Source organism: Oncorhynchus mykiss, unplaced genomic scaffold, assembly GCF_013265735.2.
Source record: "Oncorhynchus mykiss isolate Arlee unplaced genomic scaffold, USDA_OmykA_1.1 un_scaffold_215, whole genome shotgun sequence".
NCBI classification, from domain to species: domain Eukaryota; kingdom Metazoa; phylum Chordata; class Actinopteri; order Salmoniformes; family Salmonidae; genus Oncorhynchus; species Oncorhynchus mykiss.
Genome location: NW_023493685.1, coordinates 348,557 through 376,278, shown reverse-complemented (window position 1 = coordinate 376,278; position 27,722 = coordinate 348,557). Strand labels below are relative to the sequence as shown.

At 42.8% G+C, this 27,722-nt stretch overlaps 1 protein-coding gene across 1 annotated transcript; it reads right to left on the bottom strand.

Annotated features, from left to right (window-relative positions):
• Positions 1-219: 219 nt before the first annotated feature.
• On the bottom strand, positions 220-27,625 carry LOC110487557 (heparan sulfate glucosamine 3-O-sulfotransferase 6-like). The gene is made up of 2 exons (XM_036972988.1): positions 26,626-27,625; positions 220-2,138 (listed from the first exon to the last, which is right to left on the bottom strand). The coding sequence occupies exons 1-2, from the start codon at positions 27,192-27,194 to the stop codon at positions 1,520-1,522; spliced, it is 1,188 nt and encodes a 395-aa protein (XP_036828883.1). The 5' UTR covers positions 27,195-27,625; the 3' UTR covers positions 220-1,519.
• Between the last annotated feature and the right edge of the window lie 97 nt (positions 27,626-27,722).

Genomic DNA, 27,722 nt, shown 5'->3' with positions numbered 1-27,722 from the left:
GAGGAAGAGAGGAAAGAGGGAAGCGGAGGTCTGTGCATGTTTTCTACTGAGGAGTTAGACAGAGTTTAGCCTCTTATTCCAGGCTTCTGAGTTCTCCGAGAATACACAGAACACAATAATACAAGGTCTGGCTATGCTAAACGAGGTAGAGTTGGGTCTACAGACCTCCAAGGGTCTGCTGATGGTGGGTCTCAATGAGACCTGTTGTAGCTAGTAGAACACTGACAGGTCACAAGAGCATAACCGCACCACTGTGTGTTTCAGTAAAAAACTAACATTATGTTCATTTCAAATGAAGCTTTACTAAACATCTCAACATATTCTCATTTCAGTATGTACAATAGTGTTGTAAACTTCAGTATGGTTTAATAGAACATTTTTACAGAGTAATACAAAACAGTTTCCTATACATAATTGAAAGGAAATAAACTTTGACAAACATAATCTTTAAGCATGACATTTACAAATGACCTGGTAGAGTTAAGTGAACTGGTAATGTCAAGATAATGATAATTGCGTTTCATCATTGAAGGGTAAACTATACATACAAATCTGTTTTGGTTGCAAAATGGTGTTTCTGTACCCTAAGTGAGGTATCTTTGTTGGATGCATCAAAGGTTTGCAAGTAAGAGCATCATTTTAAATGAGGCTTAAATAACTTTGAGTTAAAAGGTGAAATAAGTATCACATCATAATTAACTCTTTACCCAAGGAGAAGAAAAAGCATTCTGTGTACAAAGTCTTTGTAATAGAGGTTCATCATCCAATGTAATACTGTCCCAATGTAATACTGTCCCAATGGAAATGCTGTAAACAGGGTCTGGTATTAGATTGACTTGACAGATAATGATAGATAGTTACACATTTGGTTTTTAGATCTACAGTACCATTGAAAACAAAAGTCAAAAGAAAAGGATTGTCAACCCTGATAAAGAAATGTTTTGTTGCTTAGTTGGGTGGTCACAAGAATAATTAAAGCTACATACACTTATTGCAATAAATACACTTTCCTTACGGTATCTTAAACACACACACACACACACACACACACACACACACACACACACACACACGCTGGTCAGAAACAGGTTGGGTATAATCCTTTGTATAATCCATTGTAACATGAGTCTCCTCACACAGAGGTATCAAGTCATCAACGTCCTTTGGTCTACTTACTGTGTGACATGTATCATGATCTCCTGGTTCATGTACTTTACACTGGCAAAACAATGAGTTCTTACATTATTCTTACATGTAGCAACATACACATACTGTAACTGAAACTATAAACGACAGCTTTATATCATTGTTCCATAAAATACCAAAAAATGCCAACATTGTGTATAATGCATACCATGTCACAAGTCAAAGTGGTAACCTAGAACCCCTGTTCCCTCATTGACAAATGTAACGTCAGTCTTGTGTTTCCTGTCTTGATGAAAGCAGTGTCCTCTCCACATGTTTTAAAGTAATCATTTTCACCCTTTGGCTTGATTTCCATGTAACATTGGTGGACGGCTCAGTCCCATCCAAAGTCTCGTCCAGTCATCCGGTAGAACCTGAGGTTGAATGGCCTGTAGAAGTCCCTGAGCCTCTGCAGTACCTCTGGTGAGATCTGTGGATGAGGCCTTCCTTTGGACTTCCCCAGACACCGGGGCCTGCTGCTTCCCTCTGGCTTCTTCAGACAGGGGAATCCCTTAGTCTGGTTGAAGTAAAAGTGCTTGTCGCTCACCACCCTCTTCAGACCCAGGAAGTCCTGCACCCGGCCCATCTCCCCCGCCGGGTCGGACACCAGCCGCTCGCCGCTGACGAACAGGAAGTGAGATAAGGGGAAGTGCTGGAGCCAGTTTTCCAGGTGCTTGGCGTACAGGCCGATGCGCACGGCGCTCCACGAGGTGTCGACCAATCCCGTAGAAGTATTCTTGAGGGCCAGGCTCTGGAAAGAGGGGAGGCCGGGTTGTTTGGACAGCGTCTGGGTATAGTCGGAGATTGCCCGGGTCACGGGGTCTCGGACGACTACAATGAGCTTGGTGTGGCAGTTCATGGTGCAGAGGCGACGAGGAGCCTCCTTGGTCACAAAGTAGCTGGGCGTCTTCTCCATGGTGATCTGACCTTCCAGGGTCCGAGGCATCAGGTTCCTGACAACAGACATGGAGAATAATCAGTTACTGTCCTTCACTCAACAACATGACACTATGCAGTGTCATAAAGAGCTGGAACACTGATTCATAATATACTGTACATTGGATATGATTCTTACATCTGTGTGTTTTTACAGAAATAGAGAAGACATTACAGATATACCATTTTAGATACACATCTTTGTCTGAGCCAGATATACGTCCTTCAAGTTCAAAACTTTGTCCATTTCTTTTTAGTGGAACTATTTCATTTCCAAAAAATACTATTTTCCTCTACAAGCTCAGGTATGAAAAATTGCATTCTTAACTGCCACAAATCCAGCACTGTATACCTAAATGAAACCTTCTCCAAAACAGTAATGATTAAAAGAGTACAGTCTATGTTTATGAACCAGTCCCCAGCCCATCCCAGTCCTGGTATAGGAGCCATGGGAAACTGGGAGGCCGCAGAGCCAATATGGATCTGATGAGCCAAAGCCACAAGAACCACTTAACAGCAATTTCCTTAAGACTTCCTTCTCCAGTCCCCTGTCCTCCCCCTTTCCTGCACCGCAGAGTGATGTGTTCCCCCCGCAGGCAGGCTCTGTGAAGAATCTAGCAATACCAGACGAAACAAATTCAGGACGACTATGAAACACAAGGCTAGCTAAGCTGCTTAGCTCAGTTTCACCGCCTTTCTCACAGCTACTTTTAGTCTTAGATCATAGACAACCTCTGGTGAGAGATACTGAATACTGGAAAGAGATACAACACATAGAGTCCCAATGCTGTCCTGTAGGCAAAGATGTAACTGAGGTGTCATAAGAAACTGTTCCATAAGAAACAGTCTAGATTGAGTTCAGTCAGAAGAATAAGCCTCTGTAACCTCTCTCAGCATCTGTTCTCCTATCTGTTCTGTGAATGTTCTGACATGGCTGTTTGCCTCAACAACAACACCAAAATCAAGTTCAGTGAAGTTTACTATCAAGCTAAAGTATAAATCTGTCGATATTCCCTTGAGCAAGGCACTTAACCCTAATTGCTCCAGGGTTGCCGTTGATAATGGCTGATCTCTGGCTCTGACTCCACTCTCTGAGGGTGTCTCGGGGGTGGGATATGCAAAAAACAAACTTGTATACTACAAATGTAAGCACCCACCTAATTATTAATTATCTTATCTACTGTACTGTACTGTACTGACCAGGGAAAACTCCTAGCTCTATTGTCTATAATTCTGCTTCATCTAAATTCAGATGAATAAATTCTGTTAAATGCCTTGTGTGTCTGGTCTCGGGGATTTGTGGGTAATGTATGGAGACGGTCCAATACTCTACTGACGTCTGAGGCCGCTGTTTTGTGGTGAGAATGAATTCAGGGAACAAATTGTTTTACTTAACAAAGGATGAGAAGAAATGTTAGTTTATAGCAAATATTTTTCCATCCATCCATCCACATCATAAGCCTACGGATGTAGGATCTTAATTTGAGTCAGTTTGCTACAGCAGGAAAATAATCCTGGAGCAACAGTATGTGAATTATTACGTGGAATATAACTAATGGACATTTTTGCTGGGGTTCATCCATTTTTCGTAAGGGAAAATCAAGTCTGAGTTTATCAGAAGCTTCAGAAGCCTTTTTAAACCTTAAATACACTCCAAGTTTTACATTTACTGCAATGTTATCCTGCAACAAGGTGACCAAATTAAGATCCTACTTCTGAATAGTCTGTTATTCTTACGGAGACCATATTGTGGCTTTACTGAAAATAAACAACTTCAACACATACTCTATGGACAGCCAGCACTTGAAAAAGTCAGTTTGTTTTTTATGAAAAGTCTTGAAGATTCGCCAAAACAATAATGGAGAATGACAGGAGTCCTTTCAATTGCTTCTATGATTGACAACAAATGAAGCGCCCATCAAATGAAGTTCAAAGAGTTCGTCCAAACAATGTGGGATCCTAGTTTAATTTTGCCAGTTATTCCCCAGCAGGACTCTGGCAGTGGTTGCTGACTGACTTTGACGATGGTTCAGAGACTTTGACGACAGTTCAGAGATGTTTCTGGGTAAATCAAACTGTTCATTAGGCCTTGTGTCTGCTGCCAGACATGACATGGCACTAAAACAGAATGGTTTAGCTTAACTATAGTTGGATTGAAAACCAAACCAAGAAAGGAGGGAAGCGAATCAAACTAATAAGTCATCTCAAACAGATTATAGTCATGATAAACACAGATGACCTCAGTGACCTCTGTACATTTAATATTTTATTTAAAAGACTTTTCAAAATGCTATTATATTTAAGTAATTGATAGCATGGGCATCATCTTGGTTGGCTTTTGAGGACTAACAGTGATTTAACTCCTCTCAATATTCTCTCTATAACATATTTTGACTTTAACGTAGTTGATTTACTAGGTGGATCAATACCTTCAGCCCTGTTGACATTCTAGAGAGCTTCAACAATCTCTAAAGGCTCAAATCATACAGACAACAGAGTGGAGCAACAACATGACCCCCTATTAGCCCTGAGCTAAGCACTGGTTTACAATAGTTGAAAGAGTCATCTGTAGTCAAAGTACAGGGGTATTGTAGACTAGGTCTCCTGTAATTGCAGGTGGACAGACTAGAGCAGTGGTACTGTAACACCAGTGGAGGCTGCTGAGGGGAGGACGGCTCATAATAATGTCTGGAACGGAGCAAACACTGCAGCATTATACTCAGCTAATGTCTTTTCTGTTTACATGTAGCAAATAAACACGTCCCATTTATGATTAACATCCCAAAATGTTAATCACCTGTCCTGTCTGTCTGTCCCCAGTCCTGCTCTGCCAGATCGATGTGTCTGTCTCTGTATATCTGCGATGACAACAGATACGGCAGGACAGTGACAACAGATATGGAGGTGATGATGTTGGTTGGGTGGCTCTTCTGTCTGTCTCCTGTCTGGCCTTGGGTGTCTCCCCTCGTAAGTGATGTTTGTCATTGCTGTAATTGGCCATAATTGCCGTAATTGCCCCTTCTCGCCACCTTCCCCAGGTCCCTATCTATCCCCCCTCACAATCTGCCTCATCATTACACAATCAATAAGAGCCACTCTCTCCCTATTATCAATGTCTTTGTGTGCCTTAAGTGTCAAGCACAATCAATATGAATCTGTAGAATACTGGGACATGTGCTTCAAAGGACATTCTTCTAAATTAAAATTAAGGAACAGCAATCGTCCAGCTAACTATAACATAGTTTAGTTTAAGAGCTAGCTAAATCATAGAGTAGCCCGAGAGCTAGTTAAAAGTGTAGCCCAGGAGCTAACTAAAACTGTACCCCAAGAGCTAGCTAAAACATCCATGTCTGACTGTTACAGCACTTGGAAAGGGAGCAACAGGGTGAGGTAGAGTTCTCTATTTGGGGCTTTCTTGGAGAGCTTTGCTGAGCTAGCCACATTAGCTAGTGGGTCCCCGCTGTTAGAGGATGTGGGTATTTTACCCTGAAGTGATATGCTTCTGATTATACGACTGATATGTAGCAACCAATCCGGAGCGGAGCGTAAAACCCCCCGCGGCTAGGATGTGGCTGACACATTTCCTGCCTTCGCGATCATAACCCTGTAAAGTACTGGTACTACTACTACTACACAACATACTGTGCCTTCCTGGAAGAAAAACATGGGAAGTTTTCTGTCTATGGAAACGTGAATTGCTAAGACTTCACTGAATTAAGAATCATGACTGTACCAAAATGTTTCTAATATCAATAGTCAATAAACACTATTTATTTGTATAAACCTTAAACCATTCTGCTTTAGAAGTGTAAAGTAATCATAATGCCTCCACTTTACTCAGAGGCAGAAGAGAAGCTGATTGAAATGGACGTTGGAGGATCTGCTCACTGGGCATATTGAGCACAGAGCTTGTTGGAAGTAGTCTCTAAGTGTTCAGGGCCCATATTCACAGAATCTCAGAGTAGGAGTGCTGATCTAGGATCAGATCCCCCCCCCCTGCCCATAAAATCGTATTCATTAAGATCTGAAAGCAAAAACTTATCCTCGATCTGCATTCCTTCTCTGAGACGCTTTTTGAATACGGACTCAGAACTCTGCCTGTGAGATCCAATTAGACTGAAAATCAGCCTCATAAAAGAGCAAACAGCAAGCTGAAGAAAACAACAACTCCCAGCAGCCCTGCTGTGCACAGAGGGTGTCGGACAGAGACAGACAGACGGCCTAGGGGACAGGCAGGGCAGGGCTGTCTGGCTGACTGTGGAAACCTTTCCCACCATGCAGTGCTTCCTGCCTCTCTGGATAGCTTGATAGCATGTTGTGTACTGTATTCTCCTTGAATGACATGGCACAATATCAGGCTTAAACCTGGAACATTTTAGGTTTAATGACTGTTATGTGATGTTATGTAAATGACATTGACATTCTAAATGCACAGTGGATGTTTTGACTCTACTCTGTATAGATACTATCCAAACATTCTTCCAGTTTAACTGCATTTCACCTACAGAATGTAAACATGTCAAAAGAGCATTTGTAGGCTTCCATTTCCCCAAAGAGAAAACACTAACTGGGATATGTTTTGTATTGCGTCAGACAACAACATTGACGAATACGCTGATTCGGTGTGCGAGTTCATTAGAACGTGTGCGTTGAAGATGTCGTTCCCATAGCAACGATTAAAACATTCCCAAACCAGAAACCGTGGATTGATGGCAGCATTCGCGTGAAACTGAAAGCACGAACCACTGCTTTTGATCAGGGCAAGGTGACCGGAAACATGACCGAATACAAACAGTGTAGCTATTCCCTCCGCAAGGCAATCAAACAAGCTAAGCGTCAGTATAGAGACAAAGTAGAATCTCAATTCAACGGCTCAGACACAAGAGGTATGTGGCAGGGTCTACAGTCAATCACGGATTACAAAAAGAAAACCAGCCCTGTCACGGACCAGGATGTCTTGATCCCAGGCAGACTAAATAACTTTTTTGCCCGCTTTGAGGACAATACAGTGCCACTGACACGGCCTGCAACGAAAACATGCGGCCTCTCCTTCACTGCAGCCGAGGTGAGAAAAACATTTAAACGTGTTAACCCTCGCAAGGCTGCAGGCCCAGACGGCTGGCTGGTGTGTTTACGGACATATTCAATCAATCCCTATCCCAGTCTGCTGTTCCCACATGCTTCAAGAGGGCCACCATTGTTCCTGTTCCCAAGAAAGCTAAGGTAACTGAGCTAAACGACTACCGCCCCGTAGCACTCACTTCCGTCATCATGAAGTGCTTTGAGAGACTAGTCAAGGACCATATCACCTCCACCCTACCTGACACCCTAGACCCACTCCAATTTGCTTACCGCCCAAATAGGTCCACAGACGATGCAATCTCAACCACACTGCACACTGCCCTAAGCCATCTGGACAAGAGGAATACCTATGTGAGAATGCTGTTCATCGACTACAGCTCGGCATTTAACACCATAGTACCCTCCAAGCTCGTCATCAAGCTCGAGACCCCCCGCCCTGTGCAACTGGGTACTGGACTTCCTGACGGGCCGCCCCCAGGTGGTGAGGGTAGGTAACAACATCTCCACCCCGCTGATCCTCAACACTGGGGCCCCACAAGGGTGCGTTCTGAGCCCTCTCCTGTACTCCCTGTTCACCCACGACTGCGTGGCCACGCACGCCTCCAACTCAATCATCAAGTTTGCGGACGACACAACAGTAGTAGGCTTGATTACCAACAACGACGAGACGGCCTACAGGGAGGAGGTGAGGGCCCTCGGAGTGTGGTGTCAGGAAAATAACCTCACACTCAACGTCAACAAAACTAAGGAGATGATTGTGGACTTCAGGAAACAGCAGAGGGAACACCCCCCTATCCACATCGATGGAACAGTAGTGGAGAGGGTAGCAAGTTTTAAGTTTCTCGGCATACACATCACAGACAAACTGAATTGGTCCACCCACACAGACAGCATTGTGAAGAAGGCGCAGCAGCGCCTCTTCAACCTCAGGAGGCTGAAGAAATTCGGCTTGTCACCAAAAGCACTCACAAACTTCTACAGATGCACAATCGAGAGCATCCTGTCGAGCTGTATCACCGCCTGGTACGGCAACTGCTCCGCCCACAACCGTAAGGCTCTCCAGAGGGTAGTGAGGTCTGCACAACGCATCACCGGGGGCAAACTACCTGCCCTCCAGGACACCTACACCACCCGATGTTACAGGAAGGCCATAAAGATCATCAAGGACAACAACCACCCGAGCCACTGCCTGTTCACCCCGCTATCATCCAGAAGGCGAGGTCAGTACAGGTGCATCAAAGCTGGGACCGAGAGACTGAAAAACAGCTTCTATCTCAAGGCCATCAGACTGATAAACAGCCACCACTAACATTGAGTGGCTGCTGCCAACACACTGACTCAACTCCAGCCACTTTAATAATGGGAATTGATGGGAAATGATGTAAAATATATCACTAGCCACTTTAAACAATGCTACCTAATATAATGTTTACATACCCTACATTATTCATCTCATATGCATACGTATATTCTGTACTCTATATCATCTACTGCATCTTTATGTAATACATGTATCACTAGCCACTTTAACTATGCCACTTTGTTTACATACTCATCTCATATGTATATACTGTACTCGATACCATCTACTGTATCTTGCCTATGCCGCTCTGTACCATCACTCATTCATATATCTTTATGTACATATTCTTTATCCCCTTACACTTGTGTGTATAAGACAGTAGTTTTGGAATTGTTAGTTAGATTACTTGTTGGTTATTACTGCATTGTCGGAACTAGCACAAGCATTTCGCTACACTCGCATTAACATCTGCTAACCATGTGTATGTGACAAATACAATTTGATTTGATTTGATTTGATAACTGGTCTCTGATGATGTGATTGGATGTACAGATGAAACACTACAACAAGGAAACAAGACACACTGTACAAGAAGAGAGCCACCGAGCCTTTGACGTGTGTACGTGTGACAATGAAAAAAATATATATATACATTTAACCTTTATTTAACTAGGCCTAGCCATGACACCCTACTGGCGCCATGGCCGGGCCAACACTATGACACTTCCAAGGATCATGGCAGGCCGACATGCTGGCGAACTGTCTCTGATGTCAGGTCTTTGTGACAGCTTCTTAAGGGACAGCTGAGCTGACCCGTCATAGTGTTGGCCTGGCTGTGGTGCCAGTAGGGTGTCATGGCTCGGGCTGTGGCGGTCATAACATTTTGTCAGCTGGTGATTGTCATGCAAATGACTGCTGGTCTCACGGTAAATTACCATTCATTAACATAAACACTTTGAGCATTTTCTGGCTTCCACACATAGCCTGATGCAGACCTTTGGAAGATCTACATTTTAAAAAGTCTAATAAATTCATGTAATATAGCCTACACCATCACAATAAATCCATTAAATATTTTAGACAGGCCTAAAGAAACATGATGTGAAGAAACTGTAGTCTAGTTCAGAAGAACAGAAGGGAATACTCTAAGTTGTCTTTATGTTAGGCCCTGATCTAGTTATGCCATATGGCTCTGGGCTACACTAGTTCATTTGGCAGACAAGACTCTAATGAAGATTTGAAAAAAGTTGCATGAAATGTATGAGCTCTGCTGTACACACTTCATCAAGGCTGTAAACACTTCATCAGTCTCTCATTCACAATCTGACAAGCACTTGATAATGCCTCGAATTTCCCGGCTGCATCCACTTTGTGTGGCCGTAATGCCCCCTAAAAAATCCATGCCTTTTGTGGCCAGTGGCCGTTGTGCTGAATATAATCATTATAATTCCCTTCTCCCTGCTGCGTGCAGAAGCACCTCTCACAGTAAGTAAGGTGGTCGGGTCTTTCTCACAGGCTACAAGTCAAGACCGACACATCGGGGACGGAACTGCATGGGTCCTTATTAAATTCTGAGGTGCATATTGAAGATATTGGAAGAACTGTCCACATGTTCTTTTCATCAGCCAACAAGATGAGTAACGAAGAGCAAAAGCACCTCCTATGTCAATCTACTGTCCCCCATAGTACAAAAGTTGACCTATTGTACTCTGTGCCAGAAATAAATATTCCAAACATAGTCTGGGACTGTTGTCAGATGTGATTGATAACAAATTAATAGAACCTCTACCATAAAAAAAAAACGTTTAGCTTAAAATGTTGATAAACTATTAGGCTATTTCCTCACATTATAAGAGCAGCAATGTGCACAAGGCAGTAGGGGAAAAGCGCATGTTCAGTTCGCAGGAAAACCGCAAATGTGATTATGCATGTAATGCTTTTATTATAAAGGTGTGTTTTTATGGTGAAAATTATCTTCCCCAAACTTGAAACTCAGTTCAAACTCTACACCCGTTGTGAAGTGGATGAATGTGCATAATTTTAAGACGTTATTTGGCCACTTTAGCTGTGATAAAAACTTTAACAAAACATATAGGCCTATGGGCTGGGCTACATGAGGTGTGATACTGACCTTATTAAAACATATAGGCCTATGGGCTAGGCTACATGAGGTGTGATACTGACCTTATCAAAACATATAGGCCTATGGGCTGGGCTACATGAGGTGTGATACTGACCTTATTAAAACATATAGACCTATGGGCTAGGCTACATGAGGTATGATACTGACCTTATCAAAACATATAGGCCTATGGGCTGGGCTACATGAGGTGTGATACTGACCTTATTAAAACATATAGGCCTATGGGCTAGGCTACATGAGGTGTGATACTGACCTTATTAAAACATATAGGCCTATGGGCTGGGCTACATGAGGTGTGATACTGACCTTATTAAAACATATAGGCCTATGGGCTGGGCTACATGAGGTGTGATACTGACCTTATTAAAACATATAGGCCTATGGGCTGGGCTACATGAGGTGTGATACTGACCTTATTAAAACATATAGGCCTATGGGCTGGGCTACATGAGGTGTGATACTGACCTTATTAAAACATATAGGCCTATGGGCTGGGCTACATGAGGTGTGATACTGACCTTATTAAAACATATAGGCCTATGGGCTAGGCTACATGAGGTGTGCGACTATGATTTGAAAAAGTCGCACAAAAAAGCATGTGCTGTTTGCTTTAAGCTGGTGATAATATATCATTCAATATATCAAGTGATAGGCTAATATTGTCACCCATCACACTATTCTTGATTGAATTTTGTCATATACCAAATAATATGTGTGTGAAATTTGTCATGACTCATGACTGCCGGTGTGGCGGTAATATGGTCACCGTGACAGCGCTAGTCATGGCCACCAGACACCTACAGTGTTGGGGCAACACATGGTGCAACACACCATGGCCTAAGGATTGGCAGGGCTGCTGAAGTTGAACACCAACACTAGCCAAGCAATAAACAACATTCTGGACCAGTCTCAGTAAAGACCAGAACCCACAGAGCTGTAGCGATGGAGCCAGAGTTGGGGGTGCCCCCATGATTGCACGACTGAGAATTAACCATGAACCCACCCACACATCCGTACCATATCACTCTACCCTCTCTGTCCCTCTCCCTCCAACCACTCTATCAAATGACTCTATCAAATGCTGTGGAGCCAGAGACCAGGGGTGCCAATGTTTGATATCCCCATACCACACACACATCCACATCACTGCACCCCCCCCCTTTCCCCCTCCCCCATTACATTATATGATGCTGGGGGTGCAATGTCTGAGTAATCTGAATCACAGCAACATGCACACATGCACACACACATCCTCACCACTGGTGCCTTGACTCCCCCTGCCCCCTCGCCCCCCATGACACTCTATCAAACACTATGGAGTCAGAGACAGTCTCAAAGATACAGTAACACTACCCACACACCCCAGACACAGCCTCACATCCACACCACTTCTCCACCCCCTCCCTCCCTCCCTCCCAGCCTCCCTCCCTCCCTCCCTCCACACACACACACACACACACACACACACACACACACACACACACACACACACACACACACACACACACACACACACACACACACACACACACACACACACACACACACACACACACACACACACACACACACACACACATAAACACTATGAAGCACCAGAAAGGCCAGGACACCAGGATCTGATGTGTCTCAGAGACGTAGTTAGTGTCTCACGGGAGGTGGATGCCTGTGGATTCACAGTGTGCCTCCCATCAGGCTCCACTGCCCACATCCACCCATTCATACTCAGACAGGAAGGGGAAAATAATGGTTATACATAATATATAGTAGAGTAGGGGGAAGTATCTACACCAGAGCTTGGGACTAAAAGGTTATATTTTAAAAAATATGATTCTGAAGGTAATTACAACATTAATTGGGGGTATTTAGAGCATTATATAGGTAGAGAACATTGAACAGAACAAGGCTATGTCAATAACTACATTTTGACAAAAATGCATATTGAACCGTATAGTCCCAAGCTCTTGGAACAGCCTCCTTAACCAAGAGTAGGATACCATTATCATAGGTGTGATGGAGAGGAGATGGACTTGCCGAATCTGTAAAAAAAAAGAAATGTGTGCGTGAGTGTCGTGCACATGCGTAGGCTTCTCTTTTAGAGATGAAGTGCAGTGGAGCCCATTACTAATTAGTGACTAGAATAGAAGAGCCCAATCATAATGAAGTATCATCACAGGGTCTGAGGTCAACGATGCGTCGCCAGAGTTTTCTGGGGAAGGGCTAATGGCTTCAACATTTACACACATTAAAGTACATAGACCAAGCAGTCAAAAACCATGTAGCCGCTGTCAGACCTGGGCTCAAATACTATTTGAAATCTTTCAAATACTTTAAGCGTTTGTTTTAGACTGCCCACGATTGCCAGGCGGGCGGGGCTTGGACTTTTGGGACCTTTCTATTGGTTCAATTGTAACAGGCAAGGTTAATGAGACACAAATAAATAAAAAAGTATAAAAAAAAAATAGCAAAAAAATAGCATTTGCACCCAGGTTTGGCCTCTGTTTTTGTAGGACGCCAACGGTCAAGTCCATGACATGCTGCTGCCATTCTATATTCAACTGTACATACATATGAAAGTTATCTTTACAAACATACACTTACAAGATTTGTACGTTACTGCATCCAGCTCTCGTATGATTGAGAACTTGAAACAGTTTGATTACGTGTGACAAAGCCATTGGCCCGTGAGCCCTCAGGGTAATTTCAGCTTATTTCCATTAAACGTTTTTCAGCGTTTTTAACCTAACATTATTCTTTGTGGGGATGGCAGAGAAGCCATGCATGACAACCCAAGGCATCTGAAACATTTCATTTTGGCCTGTCGAAGCGAGCTATTATTTCTCCTCACAAACACGCTTCTCCTTCCTACTCCTGACTGACTGACTGACTTCTTTTTACTGCTGGGAGTGCAGCTAAAACGGCAAAGCGTTCTGATGTCTCCTCAGTACTTTCTGGGATCGCTTAAAATGGACCACAATGCATCTCAAATGATTATAATTCCCACCATATGGGGTGTGAGTATAGGGCCTAGTAGCCTACCATATCCCAATGGTGCCACCCCACCCCCACCTCCACCTTACCTCCAACCCACCCAGGCCCAACACTATTAAAACACTATGCAACTGAACGCTACAGCCACTTCCTGTTCTGTTTGCAACTGAACGCCACAGCCACTCCTGGTCTGTTAGACAACTCAACACGGCATTCAACCTCTACTTATCATTAATGGCCCAAGGGCAGGACAGTGAGGGAATGAGGTGTGGGGAAAATCCCCTTTACTCTAATGGAAAATCAGGCTTGCGTACTGTACTGTAATAATGGGTTACTTTTATAGTCCGTTTTATACATTGTCTGGACTGAGAGTGATGCTGTGAGATTTTGTGTTCTACCTTAAAATACAGTAATAGTATGTTTTTATAAGTTTAGCAGAGTTAAATCATTGTTGTGTAAGATTTAAAGAATAAAAAACCCTTAATTGATTTGGAATTTGTATTTAATTAAAATGTTTTCATATTTTATAAACAATACAAAACATACACATACAATCGACAACATAATACAAACATCAACTACATGACATCTGCCCAGACCCACTAGCACACACCCCCATCTCCAGCACCCGCATCACTTTCCGCCAAATGGCCTCAAACTGCACCATTTGTTTCTCTCCGGAGCCCACGCACTTTCAATATTTAAATAATAAATCATTACATTTTTACATTGTGTTAATGATGGCGGATTGATTGATTCCCAAGTTTTTAGCCCATATGCCATATGTCTTGAGATATGCAGACAGACGGGTTAAAAGTAAGTTGACATTGTAATACTTATAACAGACAACTTTTTACCTCTGCTCCCAACTTCCGGATTTTATAGCATTCCCAGAAAACATGGATTACTGAGTCATTATTAGTTTTACACACAGAATTTCTTATTCGGTACTAATGCTATGATCAAGCCTCATGGATTGATGCAGTGAGTGGCCTACAGTACCTTTTTCATGTGTAGAGATGGTGTAGCAGTGTGCTAAACAGCCCATTTAAACTGTGTTTGGCTTCCATAATGGTCATTGCAATAGATATTTTAACATGTGGTTGATAACACCAATGAGCATATCACTGATAACAACAATAACCAACAAGGACAGTGAAAACCCACCTGTTGTAATCATCACGTCCATATTGTTGTGAATTGTTAGATACTACTTCACTGTTGGAGCTAGGAACACAAGCATTTCGCTACATCCGCAATAACATCTGCTAAATATGTGTATGTGACCAATACAATTTGATTTGATTTGATTACTACATTACTTAATTGATGGCACTTTGTGAGCCTGTGGGATTTCCAGTAGTATTGACATTTCCCCGTGCGCTTATGCCATTGCCCTGAAAGGATTTATACTATAATTTAATTGCAATCCGATTGGCTGAGGCCTTCGGTGTCAGGGGTAAAGGTCAGCCAATTGACAAGCTGTCCAAATATTGATGACATCACTTGCGTATTGGAGTTTTCCTGAAATTGTATTGTATTCATACACAGTACAAATCATGATAAGAGGACATGCACATTCAACAACTTGCCTACTGTATGTTTTTAGAATATCTTTCTGTATGAAAGCAATATGTAAAATAAGTGGAGATCCATTTTGTCTAGTTAAAACCTCTTTGGGCTGAGATCCCACTAACGGGATCGATATGACAACAGCCAGTGAAAGTGCAGGACGCCAAAATTCAAAACAACAGAAATCCCATAATTAAAATTCCTCAAACATACAAGTATTGTACACCATTTTAAAGATACACTTCTTGTTAATCTCATCACAGTGTCCAATTTCAAAAGGGCTTTACAGCGAAAGCAAACCAAACGATTGTGTTAGGTCAGAGCCAAGTCACAGAAAAACACAGCCATTTTTCCAGCCAAAGACATGAGTCACAAAAAGCAGAAATAGAGATAAATTAATCACTAACCTTTGAGGATCTTCATCAGATGACACTCATAGGACTTCATGTTACACAATACATGTATGTTTTGTTTGATAAAGTTCATATTTATATAAAAAAATCTCTGTTTCCATTGGCGCGTTACGTTCAGTAGTTCCAAAACATCCGGTGATTTTGCAGAGAGCCACATCAATTTACAGAAATACTCATAATAAACATTGATAAAAGATACAACTATTATGCACGGAATTATAGATACACTTCTCCTTAATGTAAACACTGTGTCCGATTTCAAAAAAACTTTACGGAAAAAGCACACCATTCTATAATCTGAGTACGAGACCAAAACAACCCAAACAGATATCCGCCATGTTGGAGTCAACAGAAATCAGAAATAGCATTATAAATATTCACTTACCTTTGATGATCTTCATCAGAATGCACTCCCAGGAATCCCAGTTCCACAATAAATGTTTGTTTTGTTCGATATTGTCCATAATTTATGTCCAAATACCTCCTTTTGTTAGCGCGTTCAGTTCACAAATCCAAATTCATGACGTGCGATCACTAGGAGCAGACGAAAAGTCAAAAAGTTCCATTACAGTCTGTAGAAGTATATCAAACGATGCATAGAATCAATCTTTAGGATGTTTTTAACATAAATCTTCAATAATGTTCCAATTGGAGAATTCCTTAGTCTTCAGAAATTCAATGGAACAGAGCTCACTCTCACGTGAACGAGCTTGGCCAGCTCTTGGCTCTTTGGTAGACCTCTGACTCATTCCCCTCTCATTCGCCCCCACTTCACAGTAGAAGCATCAAACAAGGTTCTAAAGACTGTTGACATCTAGTGGAAGCCTTAGGAAGTGCAATTTGACCAATATCCCACTGTATCTTTGATAGGCAATGAGTTGAAAACCTACAAACCTCAGATTTACCACTTCCTGGTTGGATTTATTCTCAGGTTTTTGCCTGCCATTTGAGTTCTGTTATACTCACAGACATCATTCAAACAGTTTTTAGAAACTTCAGAGTGTTTTCTATCCAAATAATATGCATATCTTAGCTTCTGGGACTGAGTAGCAGGCAGTTTACTCTGGGCACCTCTGGGCACCTTATTAACCCAAGCTACTCAATACTGCCCCCAGCCATACGAAGTTATTAAGATACTATGGCTGAGTTTACACAGGCAGCCCAATTCTGATCTTTTGTCCAATTATTGGTCTTTTGACACTTTTATGGTCCAGATGTCCGACTGGACTGTAGCTCTTCTGATGTGATGTCTGACTGGGTTTGATCCCAACCCAAATAAATCTCCTCTCTGGCTCAGAGGCATACATGAAGAAGCTACTCTCATATAATCTACTGTCTGGGTGAAACATGTCAGAAGGCACTGACTTACGGATGGACTTTGTCAACGACGTCACACATCTTGAGGCCAGCTTGCAGGCTTTGAAACATGGCACTAATTTACACTGTATGAAATTTCACTTCATATTCAATGGTCCTATTCACAAGAGGGTCCTCTTTTGGAGGAATATGTGTGACATTCTTGCTGGGATTTGAGAAGTTAGGAGGTGTGTGTGTGTGTGTGTATGTGTTGGGGAAGGGAGGGGAGGGGAGGGGAGGGGAGGGGAGGGGTAGCAGGAGAAAGCACAAAAGTAGAAAAGCATGTTTCATAGGATTTGGTTTATTGATACAGTATAACTCAATAGGATAGAATTCCATGATCTCTCTTGATCCATCTGTCTTAAATCAAGTCTTTAAGGCGGTGTCACACTGGTATAGACAATGATTTAGTGGTTTGTAATATTTGTTAGTCATCAATCCATTAATCAAATTGAAAAGTGAATAGGAGTATTTTCTACCATCAGCCTTTCCAAGAAGTCTGTTTTCTCCCAGTCCCTCCCTGCTTTTCCCGTAGAGGTGTTTACATGCCATCTAAATGACAAATGTTTTCCCCCCAGAATGAGCCAACGAGGCATTTTGTCATTTATATACAATAAAGATCCAAAACATTCATAAGAAAGCAGAAAAACAAATTAGTTCATTATAAAGTCTTCAACAACAGGAGGCCGATCTATAAAAACAGTGACAACTCATGTACTTCATTGTGCCCATGTCGCGGGGACATAAGCATAACAATCCATGCCATTGTGCCACGGAAAGTTGAGGTTTGCCGGTTTTCCTGTTTCAACTGTGTCTGGTGTGGCTCTCGTGTGTGGTGTGGCCCATATGAAAAACATTGGACCTAAGTCTATTTAAACCCATGAAACAACACAGAAAGTCATTAAATCCCCCTTTTGATTCTGATGGGACCATTCTGTGGCTTTTTCTAGTTTAGTAATGTCTGTAGGCACACATGCAAACTACACAGACACACAAGCAATCACACACTCACAAGCATAGAAGCACGCATGGATGTACCGTTCGCACGCACGCACGCACACACACACACACACACACACACACACACACACACACACACACACACACACACACACACACACACACACACACACACACACACACACACACACACACACACACACACACACACACACAAAAGCTCCGGAAAGCTGAGGAAAATAGCTGGCAAGAGTCACAGAGAGAAGTCAGTGGAAAACACTTAAAAGAGGTCTGAGCCGTTTTGTCTTATAGCAGACAATGATTTTTGGAAGACAATGCATGGGATGGGATTGTGTGTGTGTGTGTATTAAGTCTCTCCAGTATGCATATTGCCCCTGTATGTCCCTGTGGTTGACAGTCATAAATGATAAGGTTTTTTATGACAGTGCACGAGCAGTCCCTCTCCCACTCTATTAGAATCAGATGCAGTCATCATATTTCACTGTCCAGGACACATGGCTCCAGTCATATTATCACACTGCACTGTTGTCAGCTCCCCCAACTGTCTCTCTGTCCATAATCATGTGTCTCTCTGTCAATGACAACGCACTTGGTCCCAAATCTGCATGAGGCAAAGGGTCACACAATGTAGATAAGTTACAGTTGTAGATAAAACATTTATACAGTCTTTTACAATCCCTTTGGCACTAATTTCAGATTTCAGTCATTTTTCAAAACTCTAGACACAAAACTCAAAACGGTCATCACTTGTAACACAGGCTGTCCAATGTTCAGAACATTGTGCATTCATATCTTTAAAGAAACCTTGCACTTGCAGAATCATTGTTTCAAATAACTCATTTATCATGAAATACCATAGGAACATTCATTTAGATCATCCTCACACAAGATACCGATAGTTTCACTGTGTAGTTGTTTGTACAATCATCAAATATTGTAGTACAAAATATGTGATACATGTTTCATGATGCGTGATGTCATTGCATGGTGAATCCGGGGCTGACACTGGTCTGCCGTGATGTCATTGCATGGTGAATCCGGGCCTGACACTGGTCTGCCGTGATGTCATTGCATGGTGAATCCAGGCCTGACACTGGTCTGCTGTGATGTCATTGCATGGTGAATCCGGGCCTGACACTGGTCTGCCGTGATGTCATTGCATGGTGAATCCAGGCCTGACACTGGTCTGCCGTGATGTCATTGCATGGTGAATCCAGGCCTGACACTGGTCTGCCGTGATGTCATTGCATGGTGAATCCAGGCCTGACACTGGTCTGCCGTGATGTCATTGCATGGTGAATCCGGGCCTGACACTGGTCTGCCGTGATGTCATTGCATGGTGAATCCAGGCCTGACACTGGTCTGCCGTGATGTCATTGCATGGTGAATCCGGGCCTGACACTGTTCTGCCGTGATGTCATTGCATGGTGAATCCAGGCCTGACACTGGTCTGCCGTGATGTCATTGCATGGTGAATCCAGGCCTGACACTGGTCTGCCGTGATGTCATTGCATGGTGAATCCAGGCCTGACACTGGTCTGCCGTGATGTCATTGCATGGTGAATCCAGGCCTGACACTGGTCTGCCGTGATGTCATTGCATGGTGAATCCAGGCCTGACACTGGTCTGCCGTGATGTCATTGCAGGGTGAATCCAGGCCTGACACTGGTCTGCCGTGATGTCATTGCATGGTGAATCCAGGCCTGACACTGGTCTGCTGTGATGTCATTGCATGGTGAATCCAGGCCTGACACTGGTCTGCCGTGATGTCATTGCAGGGTGAATCCAGGCCTGACACTGGTCTGCCGTGATGTCATTGCATGGTGAATCCAGGTCTGACACTGGTCTGCCGTGATGTCATTGCATGGTGAATCCAGGTCTGACACTGGTCTGCCGTGATGTCATTGCATGGTGAATCCAGGTCTGACACTGGTCTGCCGTGATGTCATTGCATGGTGAATCCAGGTCTGACACTGATCTGCCGTGATGTCATTGCATGGTGAATCCAGGCCTGACACTGGTCTGCCGTGATGTCATTGCATGGTGAATCCAGTTCTGACACTGGTCTGCCGTGATGTCATTGCATGCGTCATCCATGGCCTGGAGAAGGGTGGTTTGTTCGTGATGGTGCCTATCATATACCTTCCACCTCCATGTGGAGAAAAATTCCTCAATCGGGTTTTAGGAAAGGAGAGTATGGGGTGGTAACTACTCCTTTCCCTGTACTTACAGGGTGGTAAATTGTGGATGGGCCTGAAACCATGCTTGCACCATTTGAGCATGGTGGAACCTGACATTATCCCACACAATGACATAGGCCATGCCATCAACTCTACATACCTGATTTAGCCCATCAACGAAGGTTACATTTGAACAGCAAATCATGTGGCTGCCTGCAACTCAATATGTAGAGTAGAGAGCTTAAGTTGTTGTTCGACCTAACATTAGAATGGGCAAGATGCGTAATCTAAGCAACTTTGACCATGGTATGATTGTTGATGCCACACATGGTGATTCTAGCATCTCAGAAACAGCTGCCTTCCTGGGATTTTTATGCACTACAGCCTCTAGAGTTTACAGAGAATGGTGCGATAAACAAAACACATTCAGTGAGCAACAGTTCTGTGGGCAAAAACACCTTGTTAATGAGAGAGATCAGAGGAGAATGTCCAGACTCATTCAAGCTAACAGAAAGGCCACAAATGCTCAAATAACAGTCGTTTAAAACAGTGGTGTGCAGAAGGGCATCTCTTAACGTAAAACACCGTGAATAATTCAGGTTGTTGTGGAGGCAAAAGGGGTCCTACCCACTACTAGATATGTGTACATAATAAAGTGGCCAGTGAATGAACAGTGATGTCAAATCTGAAAACATGGTCTGGAAAAGTGGTACATGAGACCATAGAAACATTGTCTGATAAAGAATGATGATGAAATATTACATCCATAGATAATGTAGTCCAATTGGTTCATGTTCCACGGTAATTGGTGTCAATGGATCTCGTTATCCTGAAACATTCATGATCTAAACATGGAATATTGTTAGTCAGTTTCCATACAACTATGCATTAAGAGTAATGCAACAGTTACTTATCATTTTGAGCAGTTGTATCAATTGATAGTTAGATCATTGTAATGAAATGAATAGACAGTCATTTCAGATGTGTGAATTGCATTTTGAAATGGTAATACTTTGATGCTAAGTTGTGTCATTTTGAACAGGCAGGTGATTTTAGTTCAATGAACAAATTATCTTAGCTTTATGTGTATTGTATCCAAGCAATTGGAAAAAGTGTTAGAGCTTTGAAAAATGTGCATTTTGATCATTGGTTGTGAGTTTTGTGTCTAGAGTTTTGAAAAATGACATCAAGGTTCCGAAATTAGTGCCAAAGTGATTGTAAAAAACTGTAATATTGTTCTCGTTTTAAAGCATTTCAAAGCTATACTTTTAGTTTATTATATTCCAATACAATAAGCGAGATTCACAGGCCATTTGGCGGGTAGCTAAAGCTCTGTTGACGGTATGCAGCTCTCATGTATTCTGAGAGGAAGACAGAAGTTCACACACACTCTGAGAGGAAGACAGAAATTCACACACACTGACATGGCAAAGCAAAGGGCTCAAGAGGAGGCTGTCACAGTGTGTGTGTGTGTGTGTGTGTGTGTGTGTGTGTGTGTGTGTGTGTGTGTGTGTGTGTGTGTGTGTGTGTGTGTGTGTGTGTGTGTGTGTGTGTGCACCCAGACGTGACAGTGTGTTGAGTTTCTGCTAACTGAGCACGGCGGGCACAGAGGGGTCAGGTGTGTTACCCTCACGGGGACCCCCAGTCAGTGACACCCAGGTGAGAGGGTTACAATTGTTCTAAATGGATGGGTTCCCACCACCAAACTGTCACTGTCCTCTCTCTGTGATCTAATGTGAATGCAAACAGATTCACTGTCTTTCACACTCTTCAAGATTCAGTGACAATCATTTCATAGCCTGGTCGCAGATCTGTTTGTACTGTCTTGCCAACTCCTATGGTCGCTGGGAGTTGGCAGGACAGCACAGACAGATCTTGGTCCAGGCTTTTTGTTTCTCTATATCTGCCGTTGTACTGTATATGATAACAATAACTGTTCTGCAATAGGAAAACAATGCACCGTGAAGAAGAAAGGAATAACTCTTGTTTAATCCATTCTTATGTTCCTTCCCTGCTTGTCCTATCACCTTGTTTTCACCCTTCCATCTTCCTTTCACTGGCCCCAAAGTGTTGCCCCGTTAGTCTATTCAGCAGCATCTTCTGACAAAACACTGAATAGCAAGCAATGATTATGATCTTATTACATCCCACATAACTGATGTAGCTGAGCATTACAGAATGGTTCTGGTAACATACGTACTGTAGCTGAGCATTACAGAATGGTTCTGGTAACATACGTACCGTAGCTGAGCATTACAGAATGGTTCTGGTAACATACGTACTGTAGCTGAACACTACAGAATGGTTCTGGTAAAATACGTACCGTAGCTGAGCATTACAGAATGGTTCTGGTAACATACGTACTGTAGCTGAGCATTAGAGAATGGTTCTGGTAACATACTTACCGTAGCTGAGCATCACAGAATGGTTCTGGTAACATACGTACCGTAGCTGAGCATCACAGAATGGTTCTGGTAACATATGTACCGTAGCTGAGCACTACAGAATGGTTCTGGTAACATACGTACCGTAGCTGAGCATTACAGAATGGTTCTGGTAACATACGTACTGTAGCTGAGCACTACAGAATGGTTCTGGTAACATATGTACCGTAGCTGAGCACTACAGAATGGTTCTGGTAACATACGTACCGTAGCTGAGCACTACAGAATGGTCCTGGTAACATACATACCGTAGCTGAGCATTACAGAATGGTTCTGGTAACATACGTACCGTAGCTGAGCACTACAGAATGGTTCTGGTAACATACGTACTGTAGCTGAGCATCACAGAATGGTTCTGGTAACATACGTACCGTAGCTGAGCACTACAGAATGGTTCTGGTAACATACGTACTGTAGCTGAGCATCCCAGATTGGTTCTGGTAACATAGGTACCGTAGCTGAGCACTACAGAATGGTTCTGGTAACATACATACCGTAGCTGAGCACTACAGAATGGTTCTGGTAACATACGTACCGTAGCTGAGCACTACAGAATGGTTCTGGTAACATACATACCGTAGCTGAGCACTACAGAATGGTTCTGGTAACATACGTACTGTAGCTGAGCACTACAGAATGGTTCTGGTAACATACATACTGTAGCTGAGCACTACAGAATGGTTCTGGTAACATACGTACTGTAGCTGAGCACTACAGAATGGTTCTGGTAACATACATACCGTAGCTGAGCACTACAGAATGGTTCTGGTAACATACGTACTGTAGCTGAGCACTACAGAATGGTTCTGGTAACATACATACCGTAGCTGAGCACTACAGAATGGTTCTGGTAACATACATACCGTAGCTGAGCACTACAGAATGGTTCTGGTAACATACGTACTGTAGCTGAGCACTACAGAATGGTTCTGGTAACATACATACCGTAGCTGAGCACTACAGAATGGTTCTGGTAACATACATACCGTAGCTGAGCACTACAGAATGGTTCTGGTAACATACATACCGTAGCTGAGCACTACAGAATGGTTCTGGTAACATACATATCGTAGCTGAGCACTACAGAATGGTTCTGGTAACATACGTACTGTAGCTGAGCACTACAGAATGGTTCTGGTAACATACGTACTGTAGCTGAGCACTACAGAATGGTTCTGGTAACATACGTACTGTAGCTGAGCACTACAGAATGGTTCTGGTAACATACGTACTGTAGCTGAGCACTAGCGTTTGTATAATTTCATAAACTGTCTGTTCAAACAATGTGTTGCTCATGACATCACTTATGTGACTGAATACTGTTTCTAGTTTCCGTGGCCACATCTGCATGTGATTGTGATGGTGTTGTGCCTGCTACAGCCCCGGCAATTAAAACACACATAGTACCACACTACCCTGCCCTGCCTCCTGGAAACCAGTGCTGTCACAGATATTATACATAAACACTTCATCTCCTTCATCTGCCACTCTTAATGAACAGAGAGAGAGAGAGGGCAGGAGGGATGGAGGGAGGGGGGAATGCAGGGAGGGAGGGAGAGAGAGAGAGGGGGGGGGGGGGTACCAGCAGCATGCTAAAATGATCAGTGGCAGAAGTGTTTCCATGTGTTCGTATGTTTTAAGTTTAAATGCTGCTAAAAAGATTTGGAAAAAATAATTAAAATATTAAAGTACAGATGAGAATTTCACGCTCACTCTCTCTGCTGTCTCTCACTTTCTTTTTCAAACTCAAACGATCTGTTATCAAATGTTACAATTGTCTTGTTTTTCAGTCAGGGGCAAACTCCAACACTCAGACATCATTTACTAATGAAGCATGTGTGTTTAGTGAATCTGACAGATCGGAGGCAGTAGGGATGACCAGGGATGTTCTCTTGATAAGTGTGTGAATTTAACCATTTTTCTGTCCTGCTAACCATTCAAAATGTAATGAGTATATTTGGATGTCAGGGGAAATATGAAACATGAAGTAAAAAGTACATATTTTCTTTAGGAATGTAGTGAAGTAAAAGTAAAAGTTGTCAAAAATATAAATAGTAAAGTAAAGTACAGATATATAAAAAAAATGTAGTCGTAGTACTTTAAAGCATTTTTACTGAAGTACTTTTACAACACTGCGTACTTGCTATATTTCGAGCACATGACACGCTCCCAAAAGTTGTCCCCCTTGAAGCAGGGCAGTGTGAACAGAATTGTCTTGTTGAGCCAACACTCCTACAGTATAATTCTTACAGTAAGCATTTCACTGTTGGATTCCACGCATGTGACAGATAAAAATGAATTTGATTTAAATGGTAATAGCAGAGCAATGTTTTTGAAACAGCTGAAATGTGTAGACATTTTCCTAATATTTGAAACTTGTTTTATTGAGTTTTTACCTGAAATTGCCGTAACAGCCTGAAATAGTTTTCCTGGGGCCCAGAGTTTTTCCTGATCTGGTAGTAGGCTAGCCTAGCCAACTTCAGGCCCTAGTTGTAGTAATAAATCAGCTGTAAACAAAATATTTATATGGGTTATGATGGGACCAGATCATTTTTCTAATCAGGTCATATGGTTTTTAAAAGAAAACTTCTGGACAAACTCCTGACACTGGGGAGGATGAAAACATCAAAACCCTATTCATAAAATGTCTCAGAGTAGGAGTGCTGATCTATGATCAGTTTAGCTTTTAGATCATAATGAATAACATTACATGGACAGAGGGAACCTGGTCCTAGATCAGCGCTTCTAGGCGCTGTCAAACAGTCTCTCTCCTCAGCTATGACATTCTCCAGCAGGATCCTCCAGTCCAGACATCTGAAGGTAATCAGAACCTCCAGCCTTCTCTAGCTCCATAGGCCTGCAGTAAGGCAGGTAAAGGGCCATCAACATCCATATCCCTGCAATAGGGTTGCTAGGGCCATAATTACACCCCAATTACAGCTATGGTCAGCTGCGTCATCTATTACCAGCAGATCCTATCACCTCCAAAGTAGCTACAGTGCCTGGTTGGAGATTTGACTATATATGTCAAAACGTTATATGTTTCAGCCAGTATCACACTGTGGCTGTATTCACTCTTGGCCAAATACAAAATCAAACTACTGCAAAGAAATGTATATCTTCCATTGAGACCAATTCCTGCTGTATATGAAGTATAGACGATGAGGTAGGCCTGCTTATTGATTCCACCCTCTTTACCTACAAAGATGAGACTGTAACATTTAAGTTAACATTTAACATTTGAGTCATTTAGCAGATGCTCTTATCCATAGCGACTTACAGTTAAACTTACAATACCGTAGCTAGGTGGGACAACCTCAGTCATAGTAAGTACATTATTCCTCAATAAATCAGCAAGGTCAGAGCAAGTAAGGAGGAAAAAGTCAGGTGAAAGCCTATGATCATTCAAGAGGACATGGGCTTTTAATGGGAGTGCACCATTCCATTCCAATAGAATAGACATGGATTGTATGTTAATATGGGATGTCATGTTGAACTGAAGAAATTGTGTTTAAAACACTGTCATGATGATTAACAACACCCCAGGGACTTATAACCTCTTCATCTACATCAAGTCAGGCAGGGTTGTATTGACACATACACACGCTCACACACAGACACACACACACACACACAGTACTTGATATCTGACTGTCAATGTGCAAATATCTATGTATGTTATTGACAAGACCTTCAGCAGAGTTCTTCACAGGTGAATAGCTTCCCCAGGGGAGAACACTGCTCCTCATCTACCTGTCATCCTATCTCCATTCATCATCCTAAAGGGGCTGAGGTGTCATCTTTCTCCAAGGCTCAACATGCAGCTTCAACTGAAACTGTTGTGAACAGTACAAATGCTACTAAATGATATGTTAGATGTTTGTATTGCAACAGATTTGATATGTATGAAAAGCAGCCCCGGCCCCCAATTCACAGATTCGATTCAAGATATCGCAATATCAGAGTAGGCTAGAATGGTTTTTACTGGCGCTGATAAACACTCCATGGACATTGTAAAGTAGCAGAATATGTGCCTTACCTGTACCACTCAAGTCCTTTCTCGTAGAACCTGTCGAAAAAGTGAGGTTCTGCCCCGACAGCTCTCACGTCCGGATGAATCCGTAGGAACTCCAGCAGAGCGCGCGTTCCGCCTTTCTTCACACCGATTATGATGGCTTGTGGGAACTTCTTACTCTCAAATGTGTTGGACACCGGGATGCCGTTAGCAGCTAGATTTTCCTTGGTGCTCTCCGGTATCTCTTGTGGGAGCAGTCCGCCTTCAACCCACTGTAGCTTGGCGACCTGTTCGTCTGCACGGTGGAGTGCGGCGCCCGTTGAAGTGTCTGTCCTGTTCCAAGGAGTCGGTGCGCCCGGCTGGTGAGGATAGAGTCGAGCTGACGGTCGCAGGTTATCGTACGTAAGGTCCGATATATCATAGTCTCTGTTTACAGTGTGATGGTCGAACATCTGTCTCGGCGCGGAGTCACATAATCCGGTAAAACAGTAGAAGAAATAGGTGAAAATCACGACCATGGTAAAACACACGGATACTTTGGACAGCGCCTTTCCAAAGTTGAGCCTTGTTCTACAGCCCACACTACATCCCATGAGTCGCTGTCCTGTTCGGTGAGCAAGGAGCAAAATGTTGTCAGCATACTACTTTTCCTTACGTTGAGTAGCCTAACTGTTCTCTATAAACCTATTTCCTGAATGCTGAAAACTGTAGCAGTTTCATAATCATAACACCCCAAAATTGGAGCATTGTCGTCGAACTTATCAAGGTTATCCTCATACCGTTGTCACGCATCATTACACAAGACAGAAAACGGGTCTTTAACCTTTTTAAACAAGCATTTATCATTCTGCATGGCTCAATACTTCAATTTTCATTGAGTAATGATCCCACTGCCTTGCTGTGCGCTCAAGTCAGCTCTGGTGATCTCCCATGCACGGTTTCCCCTCTCCTTCAAAGATTGCTGACACACCCAACAATCTCTACCCTTCCCTTCTCCAGCAATGGACAACATGCCCCATGAGACGTTTAGCAGCATTCAATGGTGTAAGCTATTGTCAACTACTGGTTCTTTATTCTACTGTACTTGTTATACACCTCTCTTCATCCTTCCAGACCTGGGT

Excerpts from the sequence above, each read along its gene's own strand:
- LOC110487557 (XM_036972988.1), bottom strand. The coding sequence starts at position 27,194 with ATGGGATGTAGTGTGGGCTGTAGAACAAGGCTCAACTTTGGAAAGGCG. Across the intron at positions 2,139-26,625 it reads AAAGGACTTGAGTGGTACAG|GAACCTGATGCCTCGGACCC; the intron begins GTAAGGCACATA and ends GTCTGTTGTCAG.